The sequence below is a fragment of the Diabrotica undecimpunctata genome, chromosome 10, assembly GCF_040954645.1.
Source record: "Diabrotica undecimpunctata isolate CICGRU chromosome 10, icDiaUnde3, whole genome shotgun sequence".
NCBI classification, from domain to species: Eukaryota; Metazoa; Arthropoda; class Insecta; order Coleoptera; family Chrysomelidae; genus Diabrotica; species Diabrotica undecimpunctata.
In genome coordinates, this window is record NC_092812.1 from 37813915 (window position 1) to 37828001 (window position 14087).

Below are 14087 nucleotides of genomic sequence, written 5' to 3' on the forward strand. Positions count from 1 at the left end.
TGAATTATAAGATTTTTAGGAAAGATCACTAATGAAACCAGTGACAAGAAATCAATGAGGTTCAGATCACTAATGAAACCAGTGACAAGAAATCAATGAGGTTCGTCAATGGTACTCCTTGAAACAATTCCAGCGTGACTGGTCCCTTCGAATACTCGTTTGGAACAGATTTATTTCTTTTAGAGCATTTAAGTCTTGCATTTGTTTTGATGCATATATTTTCCTTAACTTACCTGTTGATGTAGACTTGTGGGTAGAAGCATAGATGTAATTTGTGATACGAATAGTCTTAATTTATCCCAGACTGTCTCGATTAAGCAAGATATGTATTTGCTTGTATAGCCCGAATGAATGTTATCTATAAATCAGATAACAATTCTGAACTTAAAAATTATAGACCCATTAGTATAATAATTATAAAATACTCAACTTCCACGTTGGCCCTTTTAATTACTAGGGAGCAGTATGGCTTTTATACTGGCTAAAATACTGAATTATTCCTTAAGCTTCTAAAATTGTTGATGCATTAGAGAAGGATCTTGAAGATTACTCTATACAGATTTCTCCAAAGCGTTTGGTATGCGTCAAAAACAAAACTGATACCAATGGCAGAAGACTGATGAACATAACTTATGGTTCTAGGGAAAACTAGCGCCTGGAAAAAGAAATGGTAGATCAAGACAAAATCAAATGGACATTAATCTCCATTAACGCCATATAAATCATTCGGTCTCGATAGGATTTATATAATAATTCTACAAAAGGGAAATAATCTATAACATTCTGGACTTTTCTGTTCCCACATACAGCATATTACTTACGCCCCACTTAGTGATATTAGACTTCAGGTTTTCTGTTATATATAGGCAAGTTTTGTATCATGAAAGATACGAAAAGAAAAGTTTTTACACACTGAAAGTAGCGCACCCCCAAAGTCTTGAAGGGCAGGAAGAGTCGAGTAAGTTGGACTTCTAGAGCCGTTAAGGGACTCCGAGCTTAGGTTGGATTTTTAGTATTTGCAAAAATCATCTAGTTGGGCGTCTAGGTGTAGTGATTTTTTCTCCATACATGTCACGATGTAGTGAAGAAAAACGACCGAATGAATCGTAAAATATTTTATTGGTGAAACAGCTGAAATGCTTAATCTACAATAAAATAAAAGACCAAAATACTGATATGTAATTAATAAAAATATAAATTGAATATAACAGCGCAGTTGTATAATTGTTCATAAATAAATGAATATAGTATATACTTCTATATATGTAGTATTAATGTTAAAGCCAATTACATTAAAATCAATAAATATACACAATCAAATTCGAGCTCTATACAATAGCAAAATATTTAAAAAATTTTACAACCAGAGTATGACTGACTAACTTCCATTTTCTTCATCCAGAAATTCAACATGCGTGAATGGGAAGTATCCAGATTTCCCATTGAGTTCCCCTTCCCACTGTCCGTTTATATTAGTCTTCGTAACAGTTATAACGTCGCCTATTTCTAACTTTAAAGCGGTTTCATCGTAAGCGTTAGGAATTCGCACTTGCTTAACTCGAGCTTTAGCCGGTAATTTTCGCTAAAAAAATAAATAAATTTAATTAAAATTAAATAAATAACATTTGGTTCCTACTCATACCTAAATGTATGTCACATAATATACCACTCTTCATGTCAAAAATGTCAACTGTCAATGATAGATGAGTGTTATAAATCTATATTGATACTATATTACTCTATTAACAAAGGAAGGTATAATTGACCAAATAAATATAATTATTTGTAAGCTGCCAGAAAAGCAACTAAAATGACTAATTTGGTACCTATCTAGAAAAACAGAAAATTTTAGATTCAGCTCAATCCGGATACCTTCAATCCCGAAGCACGGCTGACAACTTAGTAATGTTACAAATAGAGATAAAAAACAAACAAGATTTAAAAGCAACATCATTTGACATCGACAGCGCCTTTAACACTTTATTACATTCTACTGTTTTGACCAAATTAAAAGAATACAATATTACGGGAAATACAATATCTTTTATCGAACAGTTTCTCTCTAATTGCCGCTTCAAAGTATTAGTTAACGGAAAAGCTTTCTCAATTATATTAAGGAAAACGGGGTACCCCAAGGATCAGTTCTAAGTTCCACTTCAATGATATTTGCAAGAATATTCACAATCCAGTGAAGTACAACTTATACGGTGACGACCTGATTTTATATTGCCGCGGTAAAGATACGTTCACAACACAAATACAAAAAACAGTAAAAATAAACTAACTTCTTGGTCTATAAGTTTTGGTATTAATTTTTCTGCTGAAAAATCAAAAGCACTCAAATTTAGTAAAAGAACACGTAGTGCTAATGGTACTCTGCTCACAGTAGCTAATGAACACAAGATACTAGGTATAATTTTTGATAGTCGACTAACATGGCATGGAACCACAGATTACAAACGTCAAAGTTGTTAATTGCTTAACTAGATTAAATCTATTAAAATCTCTAGCAAACCATTTGTGGGGAGCTGATGAAGACATCCAATTTAAGGTATACAGATCTCTCATTCGCTCTCGACTGGATTATGGATGCTTTGCATAGATGTCATGTTTCAGTCCCGCCGAAAGTCTTCGCTGTGAAACAGGTGAACTTCTTTCGCTTCACAGGTAACAACTTCTGAAATACTTTGTTAGAATCAAAACAACCTTAACTTTAAGCCACTTTACACATCCTATAATTGTAATCCTAACAATAAAAACACTACCTCACATTTTACTTCCACTTTCCAGACTTGTTGATTTTTCAACAGATTGGATTAATAACATTCAAAAAATTAACCTTTTGCTTAATAATTATCACAAAAATGAAACCAACAGCCACATTCTGAGACAATCCTTCCTAGAGCTGGTCAACACAAACTCGTATAATAAGATTCTCTACACAGATGCATCTAAAACTGAGACAGGAGTCGGATATTCTGTAACAACTGTAAATAGTATCATTCAGAAGTTCTACCTTTTACCATCCATACAGGAGAGCTGTACGCCATCCTCCAAGTAATTAAATGCTTATGCAACCAAACTGAAGCCAAGAACACTGTAATATGTACTGATTCAATGTCTTTCACCGGCATCCATTAGTTCATGCCATACATGAAGCAACAAACTGTCTCAATTCTGGAACAAACATAACATTAATCTGAATTCCGTCACACGTTGATTGTAGGTAATGAAACTACTGATACTGCTGCAAAAGAAGCAATTACAAACAAATCATTAAATCCATTCAACTAGCATCAGATCTAAAACCACTTTTCAGGACCCAAATCAAAAAGTCCTGGTAAAACCAACGAAATAATTCAACCTCGAAACTACACAAAATACAACCTACCATCAAAACCTTTCAGCTACCTAACTTAAGTAGAAGAGACAAATTAATCATTCACAGGTTAAGAATGTGTCACACATGGCTACACATGGACACCTGATGGCTTCAGAAAAATCACCTGTTTGTGAAAAGTGTAGTGAATCATTAACCCTCCAACATATTCTTACACAGTGTCAAGTACGAGCAAGAACTAATATACAAGGTCTTACCAAAATTTGATCCTCAGTCAACTAGAATTTAATCAGAATGTACTAGATTTCCTTTGAGAAACGAATTTGTATTACAAAATTTAATGATTTCTTTTTTTATTTTCACTTTTATTCTCTTTATTGTAAATTGTAATGTAAAATGTATGGTAACAAAATTGATTTATGTAGTGTCAATAAACTTGTAGTTAAACAAAAAAAAAGTCTATGTATTCATCTTAGATTATGAAAAATGATGATTTTGAAATATGATTTCAATAGAGAAAATGTTAACGCCGAAAAACCTTTTATGTCAATCCACTGTCCTAGAGTTTGAACATATACGAAAAAAGGGTTCTCACAAAATAATCTTTGCATAAAAAGGTGGAATTTATTTCGAAGAGGGATTTTAAAACATTTGTATGACTCACTACTGATTCTATAATCAATGAGTCAAAAAATATTTTAAAATAAATCAACACAAAATAAAATAAAAATCCTCTTGAACTATTACAGAACAATGGTTAAATATTCTATTCATTATCATGTAAGATTAGTCATTTTTTAATAAGTAAACTCCAAATCTCACTCAAAATAATTAATTGAGTTATCGTATCAATATATTTTTTATTTTAACATATTTTCTAGACATGCAAATTGTTTTATTTATTATTAAATATCCGTTTTAAAAAATATTTGTGTATTCAAAAAACCGCGAAAAAATATTAAATCGATATTAAAATGTGTGATTTATTTCTGCAGAAAGTTCAAAGCGTGGTGTTTCTTTTAAAACCACATAATATTATCATATTTACGTCTTCGTTAAAAGATCACGACCTTATGATAACGTTTGCCGAGAGTACCCTGTATATTTTTATAGAAGTATTGTTATCATTTAGTGGTTTTAGTTATCTTTATTATGTGTTTCCTTGATTCGTTTAATTGTTAGATGCTCAAGAACGAAATATTCCAGTTTTACAGTATAAATTGTCGCAAATGAGTAAAAATAAGGCTGTAAAGAATTTAGAAAACATAAAAACTAGTTGAAGAGATTAGCACTGGCTAAAACAATCAAGCGATCAATTTAACCCTTTTTCAGTTCAAAAATGTTCAAGAAAATAGGATGAAATGCAATACAGGAAGGGCAAAAATATGTATAGAAAAAAACTAAAAATGTAAAGAAATAAAAAAGAAGAATAGGATAAGCAATAAAACTTACTAAAAGAATAAAGATTAAATAAACAATAGAGAAAAAGGGCCAATACACCTAAATCACTGAACTTGACCATCACTCCAATAGCATATACACCAGTCTATTTGAAAAAAAAAACCATTGATTTTACGTAAAAATCTTATACAGATATTTGAAAGTTCTAAAAGGTATATAAGGGGTAGCTGATTCAAAATTCGTGAAGACTTACAGTAGATTTTCATTTGTTCTTTTTTTGACAATTTTAAAAAGTGAAAAATCATTTTTTGACTATAAAACGTTTCTTATACAGTTTAAAGAAAAATGGTTCAAATAAAAATTCACGAAGAATTCACGAAGATAGTTGCAAAAAACACTTAATTTTGCAGCAAGTTATAAATGGTAATAACTTTGTTTTTGGATGATGGCATGTAATATAACTACTTAAAATTTTGTCAGTTAATGAGTTATTAAAGTGTGCTAAATTTCAAACAGATTAACCAAATAGTTTATAAGTTATTCAATTTGTTGATCCCGGAGAGCGATTATTTAAACAACTGTTCTTGCCCAAACAGTCACTCTAGAGGTATTTTGTAAATCGCAATCGATTCTGTTAGGCTTCGTTTTTAAGGAATATTAAAAAAATCTCAAAATTTTATTAAATTTGTTATTAAAAAACAGAAACAAAAACTTTGATATTTTTTTGTCACATGGTTTTAAGTTGGTTCAATGAAAAGTTGATAAAAAAAAACACTTTTCAAAAAACCAGAACCTTCTATTACCAATAGGAAACCAGATAGCATGTTTATTAACATTAAGAGCTGAAACTCAAACAAATTGTAAAAGAAGATCTAAATTTTATGATCCAACTGATAGATGACATACACAGTGAAGAACTAAAAAGTTAAAACCCTTTAAAATCATGGTACTCGTAAAATAACGCCACTGAAAATTGTTCTCAGCATGTTTCTTGTTATTGGTCATACAAGGTTCTGTTTTTTTTTAAAGGTGTGCTTTTTCACCAGCTTTTCATTGAGCCTATTTACAACCGTATGACATAAAAAGTATCAGAGTTATAAATATTTAGAAGCTAATAAGTTAGCCCTTTTCCAAACTGTTTTTTAATGACAAACTTAATAAAATGTTTAAGTTTTTTTAATAAACCTCATAAATTAAACATCAAAGAATCGATTGCGATTTATAAAATAACTCTAGAGTGACTGTTTATATAAGCATAGTTGTTTAAATAATCATTCTCCGGGATAATCAAATTGAATAACCTATAAACTATTTGGTCGATATGTTAGAAATTTGTGATACTTTAATAATTTATTAAATGAGTTTCATGCAAAAAACAGAGTTATTAACATTTATAAATTATGTACTACAAAATTTGAAAGTCTTAACTCCAGAGGCATAATAAAGCCATCATGTGTAGCAAAGAAGTCTTTATAAGAACTAAGGAACTCTAAATTACATTTGCTTACACAATCAACTCAGTAGATAATAGTATATAAACGCTTTTTTTTCTGTATATACAATGTTATGGTACTCGAAAATGCCCTTTTAAATATTTTTAAATAAAAACAAATCGAACATACCTGCATTTGGTTTCTTTTTGCTGCTTCTGCTTGTAGGGAAGTATTACTAACTGGACCTCCAGATCCAGGCCTAGGGATTTCTACTGGAGAATGATTTTCCTCTATCTACAAAATAAATAAACAATTTCACAAGCTCTCATGTCTAGAAATTTATTTGTAAACTGAGGAAAATGTAAATACAACTAAAATACAGAGTTGGAAGGAAAGGAGTTGACTAAAAGCGTAATATATATTAACATTTTGCTTTCTAGAACATGCCCTATATAAGTTCCGTTGTTAAATCACAAAAATTCAAATATATGCAATGTATTTTATCACAGCAAATATTAGTAAATTCGAACTTTTATTTAATTGTTTACACATAATTTTTAATATAATATATATTCATTACCTTGTTGAAATTCTGTTATCAATAGTAATTAACTTATCACAAACAATACACTTCAAAAATAATTACCACAAAATTAATATACTGGTGAAACAAAAAATTTATTTCTAAACATTATTTCAAAGCTAATTTTTCTGCAATGTATAAAATCTGTTTTATAAGTTTTTATTTAATTCAAAAACTTACTTTTTGAACATATGGTACTGGAATTGAACCAGTTCTACCATTTTTGTCTCTCGCTGTCCACCATTGTTCCTCATCTTTAAATACTATGGTTAGTATATCTCCCTTTTTAAAACTAAGGTCATCTCGTTCCTAAAATATAGAAATAAACTACCAATGTTGCAGAGTACAACAAAATACTATTTCATAGGAACATCCAAAAAATTTCTCTTGTAATAGAACAGGGCTCTGTAAAAAATCGACTAAATTTGGATGTAAAAGGTGGCATTCGGATTTTTGCAGATATAGTTAAGTAATAACTTCAGTTATCTGAGAACTACTTTGCAAAAATCCAAAGGCCACCTCTTTCATCCACCTCAAAACAGATCCGCCCTGGTCTATTGCATTATTGTTAGTTTTATGATAAATTCAATATACATACCGAACTATCAAAGTCAAACTTAGCAATAACTTTTTCCACCCTCTTGCTAGCTGGTCTGATTAATGGTGTTGTATCTAAGTAATGTACTTTATAGAAAGAAAGCAGTTCTGGTATGTTTTTAAAAAAATTATCCCCAATTTTGTATCTGGACTGATCCTGCGCCTGCGTTTTATTAATTATATAATGACTAACTTTACTGTCTTCTCTGAAACAAAAAATACACCTTTGAGAACACAGTTTATAAAATATGTGGACACATCTTACACTGAACAGAACAAAATTCCAGCTGAAATATTCCAATAAAGTTTTATTAATTAAGTACTAAGCACAACAATTTAAAACACTGGATATAAATATAACAATAAAAGTGATAAACACATTTGGAAAGGTGTTTATTAGGATAATTAAGAAAAATCAAGGTAAAAGAGGAAAATAAGCTTGAGAAGATCTCCACAAAAGAAAGAAGTACCTAAGATTTGATGCTTATGTTAAAACAACTGGGGAAAAGATCCCGAGGAAAAGAAAGAAAAAAGCTTAATAATAGTGTTATATAATTTAAATTGGACATTGTTAAAATCTGAAGTGATTGCCAAAATATTCTGAGATTATTATTTTGAGGATAGATTCGAAGTCATCATCACCATCACCAGTTGTAATGCTTGTTCCCGCGAGTTGGGAACTGACGAGAAGCAAATAAATGCAACTGCTGCAGGGCACGATTCCATGTGGCCGAAAAATATTCTGGGCTATCATCATAAGTTAGAGCTGTTATTCTGCACAAATGTTCACTGATGACTTTTGTGTAACCGGTAGAGAGGTTTTTAAAAGTGTTCTGCTAGTGATTAGGAACCTTAATATCATGGACGAAGAAATTAAGGCCCTTAAGGACAGATTAGCGAAACTCTAAAAGCGGAGAACTCCTGAAGCTGCTATATCAAAGGAATAGAGAAAATGACTGGCCGCTCTTTATATAAAAGGAGCCATCAGATGAATCATATACAAAGTTTGCTAATTTAAGAGCTCATTGTAAATGGTCATTAAATTAATGCTTTGCTAACTATATTAGGTCTTTCAATAATAAAATTAAAGATAACCCCAAGTCATTTTGGAAATTTCTAAATGATAAATGGTCTAGTCGTAAATGATCAAGTTCACTATTTTATGGTGACCATTCAGCTTCTAATTGTCAGGATATAGCAAATTTATTTAAGGAATTTTTCCAGACAGTTTATGTTGACAATCAAGATACTGTTGACTTTCAAAGTGCCTGTATACAATCAACCATACCTAAGTTATTTGAATGCTTGGTAAGTAAACAATTATCATGGATGTGTAAGAATCTTCTTCTGGAACAACATGGTTTTAGTAAGAATAAATCTACAGTTACAAATCTGGTTACCTATCAGTCAGATATTATCAGGTACATGGAGAATGGCAAACAAATGTCATTTACAGATTTTTTGAAGGCATTTGATAGAGTAAATCATCAAATACTGCTTAAAATAATAGAGGCATCAGGTTTTCATTTTCAAATGGTTTGTTGCTATATAAGTTCACTTTTTAGTCTAAGTTTTGGAGACCAATTATTTTGTATCAGACCAGATTCTCTTGCAAGCTGATCTAGATCATTTATTTTAGAGGTGTTTCTTAAATAAGCTTTTCTTCAATGTAAATAAATGCTGCTTTATTAGCTTTACTCGAAATACTCACAGAATTGATACAAATTATACAATAACTAACCAGAGTTTAATATATGTATCCAGATTAAAGGACCTTGGTACAATATTCAATGAAAAACGTTGTTAAATATACACACTCTCCACTGATGATACCACAGTCTCCTTCACAGCTGACACGCTTGAGGACTCCCTTAGATGTTCTCGGTCTGCACTGTTGGACACCAAAGAGTGGTTCTGTGTTAATAGGCTCCTGCTTATTGGAGCAAAGACCAACAGAGCTGTTGGTCAAGATGAGAAAAGTGTGATGTTCCTTGGGTTACACCTAGACCCCAAGCTTCAATGGGGTCAACTTATTGACTATTGTAGTAAAAACCTATCAAAAGAACTTATATGTGCTCAGAAATCTTCTCCTTAGAGTGTCGTCTCTCTATGGAGGTTGGCAACCATAATGGCTATTTTTATTTTTGAACTTGCTGTTCTAAACAAATCAATCGATCTGCATTGATACCAATCACATAGATTTTTCAACCATGAGTTCTGCCTTCGGCCAACAGATCTTCTTCCTTAAATCTGTCCCTGTATTATGAGTCAAAATTTCATAGTTTGGTCCTCTCATCACGTGGCCTAGATATTTCACAAATCTAGCATCAGTCAATTCACACAAGGTCTTACAAAATTATGCCATTTTTTACTCTCATTTGACATTGCAATCTTGGTCTGGGTGCATTTGGCAGAAATGTCTAGAGTCTTTAGTTTGCAACATAAGGCTATAAGAGTTCTTGTAGGCCTTAACTTTAGGGATGATTGCAGATTGGCCTATGGGAGTCTGGAAATTCTTACTGTGCTCTCCTTGTACATATATATGAAAACCTCGTTTGTTAAGAGGAGCAGGGGTGCTTTAGGACCCATGGACTCACCATCATAACACTAGATGCAGGTGTGATCTTGTTCTAGCCTACTGGAGGCTAAAGAGGTGTCAAACTGGTTCAGGGTATTGGGCAATTAAATTTTTTAATAAATTACCTGATAACTTAAAGAATTCTTCCCACAACTTAATTAAACAGTAAAATAAAGTAAATTTTAATAAAAAATGTATTTTATAGTAGTAGTAAGGAATATCTGAAATTTCAATTTTAAACTATTTTAAGTCAAACTTTTATGTAATTAAATTTTTTTATGTAATTAAGATTTTTTAATTGATCTATTGTTATACTTTTATTTTGATGTGTGTTAGGCTACTGGCGAAATTACATCAATAAATCAATTTGAAATGCACCATCCTACGTGAGGCTTCGTCACCAGTTAAAATTTTATGTTCCATTCCATAGAAACTTTTATGGTATTAACAATCCTTTAGATAGATATTCAGTCTTGGTAAATAATTTAAATATTGATATTTTTAACATAATTTCAACAAAACTTAGAGAAGCATTTTGTTTTAGTTTTTTATTAAGACTGCTTATTTTTCAATTTAGTATTAAAATAATGGCGATTTGTAGTTAAGTTTATTATATTTTATTTGCATGAAAGTATTACTAGGATAAAACATTTATTTTTATACTAAACCTAAGCATTTATTGTGATTTAGTCTATTAATGGAGTTTTCTGTATAATCAATAAATACATAAATTTGAGTTATTCTTGTGTAAGAAAGATTTACAATTATCTTCAAACTAAATTCCTTGGATGGATTTCTTGCAATAATTTTATATTAGAGTATTTGGTTTTTTTCAGAAGCTGTTTGTTCTTATAACTGGTCATTTTGCAGCCAATTAGCTTATTATAAATTGAAAAATTTCTAGTGTCTGTGCAAGGAATTTAACTTGGGCCATCTGGCTTGGTAGGCCAGTACCAGCTGCCAATGTATCATATAATGTTAATGCAATTTACAATTTTTGGTGGGAAAAAGCCTCACTATTTTACTTTAAAATTAAGTTTATTTGACATTTCATTTTATTTATTATACCAACAGGAGAATTTTACTGTAATCATTGCATGTGGTTGCCTTTATAAAGACAAATCACGAAACATCAAATAAACTTACTTTTAAAAGTAAAATTGTGGCTTATTATCAACAAAAATAGTAAATTGCATTAAGATGCCACAAGAAAATAGCTTCAGAACAATATATAATGCTAATAATAATACTTTGAGAAACTTACTAAGAATTTAAATGTAAAATATTTTAAAAAGTGGATGTGTAGTTTACTCAAAATATGCAAAAGGTGCTTTCATCTGAAATTATTAGCAATGTTTAATACCTCACTTTGTAAAAATAGTGAAACACAGTTGGTATTTTTTATTTCCATTTGATTTTCTTGTCATCAGTAGTACATATTATTTATAATTTGATTCTAATTAGTTTATATTTCTACTAAGTGTGATTATTTACTACAAATTGGAATATAATGGTACAAAATTAGTAAAATTGCATTTTCCAATGGTTCAAACATTCCTTAAACCACTTGTATCAAAATTAGTGATAAAATTGTTAAAATGACATGGTTATGATCTGATCTTTTCATCTATCATTTTCCGTTCTTTCTCATTATTTCACATATTTAATGCAAATTTTCTATATCCTTTTGCCTCTAATTTATATGATTTTTTGCACCCTCAGTTTATGTGCTTCATTATATATTCTCCATAGCTATTTTATTCCTTGTTTGTCTATTTAATTAAAAATAAAACTGTTCCATCACAAACTGGTACATTTAAACTAAATATTATATCTAGGTACTTGTTTAAATCTACATTTAAGATAAAATACCAAAAGATAAACATGCTATGTACTTACTTAACACATAAAACATAATCTCCTACACAAGTTGCACTGTCTCTTACAAGGAAAACACCCCCTTCTCGCTCATCCATAAGTAAATTGGTAGCTTCATGTCGGCCTATGGCTCCAAAATACCAGCTGAAATTGATTTATGTAAATACTAGAACTAAGCACTTAAATATGAGTATTGAATGCTAACTATTATATTTTTGTTTAACTATATCCCACTGCCAATTGAGTATTTTCTTGAAAAGTTATTTTAAATTATCATTGTGTGACTTTTTTTGCTTGGTAGCATTATTTGAACAAAGTATCAAGTCTGGCTAAGACTTTTCTGATATAAAATTAAGTAAAGTGCTATCTAATACATTAGGCACATCCTTCCATAGATTTTATAAGGAATATAGTAAAACAGTTTCATTTTTTAATGTTACAACCATCAATACAGTAAATATTACCTTTAAGTAAATGAATGTGTTTTAAAGTTTTAAGTATTTTATAATGAATTTAAATTGATAATTAAAATTTCTGATATTTTAAGCAAACTTATTACAGTTTTTTAGCGAAGTGTAACAAAATTTACATTTTCAATGATAGTATTTGAATAACTTTTAAGACAAAATAGGATATGGTTAGTATTCTTAGACTAGAATGAAGGTTATTGGAGAAATCATTTGAACTACAAATGAACAAAATTGTAATGTAATTAACATAAAATGTTGATTTATACTTACGAATCTTTATCCTCGTGATCAAATGAACTTGCCATACTATATAAATATAATTTAATTAATTTAATTTATAACAAGTTTTGCATGTTGAAATTTGGACCCCACTTTGTAAATTAAGTTATAGAAAACATTATACTACAAAGCCCATTCGAAAATACTCACTAATTAAAGTACACATCTAACTATTCTTATTAAAAGTAATTGTTTTTAATTAATATTTTTGGTTAAGTGCGCTGAGTATTTTTTCATTGTGTTTTAGTTAACACTAGTTAAGACCCTGATAACAAGACAATCGACTGTCAGTTCAATATTGTTATTGAAAATTTCCTTATGTAGTTAATTCGAATAAAAATATTAAACTTATTGGATAAACCTTCCTTAATCACGAATATGGCGACTGTTAATACATTGTCACTTGTCAGATTGTCACTGCAACATCAACCACCAACGTCACACAAGTGTTTGAATTTTGAATAAAAAGTTTATCTGCTATATGTAGCACAGTTCACACTTACCGGTTTTTTCGTCGGATACTTTAACATCTGACAAATCTAAAGTTTTTGTTGGGTTAATTGGCTTTGTTAATTGAAATTGTATTTTGTATAGTCTCTATTTAGATTTTTTTTATGTAATTATTTCAAACAAGGACTTTTTGTGTTAAAAAGTCGTAAAATGGGTTTTTTGTGTGTGTATCATGCTATTTTTTATAGGTCCATGAAAAAAATACAACTATAACTGTTTTGTTAAAGTAAATTACTGACATTTGTTTTGGTTTATTTTTGTAACAAAATTGATTAAAATACTTTTTCTAGTATACTGTGCCCTGTTTAAAAATAAAAAAGAATGATTTTAAAAGATTTATACAAAGCATTTTTCTTTTCTGTAATTTTGTCGATAAATATATTAAAACTATTTTGTTCTTAAAAGTAAAATATATACAAGTAAGAAATAATAATAATTGATATTTGTACAAATATAGGAAATTATAATATAGGTTAAAATACAAAAATAAATATAAGCAAAATCTTAGATAAGGAAAGAGAGAGGATAGGTAACGCTCATATAATAAACTTTCGCAAAGTGAGTCCAGTTTCGATGTGACGTCATGTTTTGGTGCCTGTACGTTGTCCATTACTATCTCTCGCAAGGTTACCAGGTCTATTAATTTTTACCTCGGTCTTCCAACTCTAATGCCACAAATTGGTCGCATTGCTCCTTTCCCAAGTTAACATGCTCTTTTTTCTAACTTGGCTGCACCGTAGTGAAGACGACCAATAGTCAGAAATATGTATATACGGTTGCCTTCCATCGATATACCTTTTTTGGTTTTCTGTTTTGAGAGACATGTCATTACATTTTACTTTTATTATTCGATCGCATGATCCTTTTCCATTTGTTATAAACGTTTTAACGTTTGGTATTCTTTTCCCCAGGTAGCTGTAGCTTCCTCCATGGTTATTGTTAGTTGTTGCCCTGGAAACCATCAGGGTCTTCTAACTCCAATGCCTCAAATTGGTAGCATTGCTCCTGTAGTGATACT

At 30.2% G+C, this 14087-nt stretch overlaps 1 protein-coding gene across 1 annotated transcript; it reads right to left on the reverse strand.

Moving 5' to 3' along the window:
- Nucleotides 1-1169: 1169 nt before the first annotated feature.
- Nucleotides 1170-12991, reverse strand: Crk (Crk proto-oncogene, adaptor protein). The gene is made up of 6 exons (XM_072546193.1): nucleotides 12551-12991; nucleotides 11832-11954; nucleotides 7356-7560; nucleotides 6938-7066; nucleotides 6364-6468; nucleotides 1170-1582 (listed from the first exon to the last, which is right to left on the reverse strand). The coding sequence occupies exons 1-6, from the start codon at nucleotides 12583-12585 to the stop codon at nucleotides 1379-1381; spliced, it is 801 nt and encodes a 266-aa protein (XP_072402294.1). The 5' UTR covers nucleotides 12586-12991; the 3' UTR covers nucleotides 1170-1378.
- Between the last annotated feature and the right edge of the window lie 1096 nt (nucleotides 12992-14087).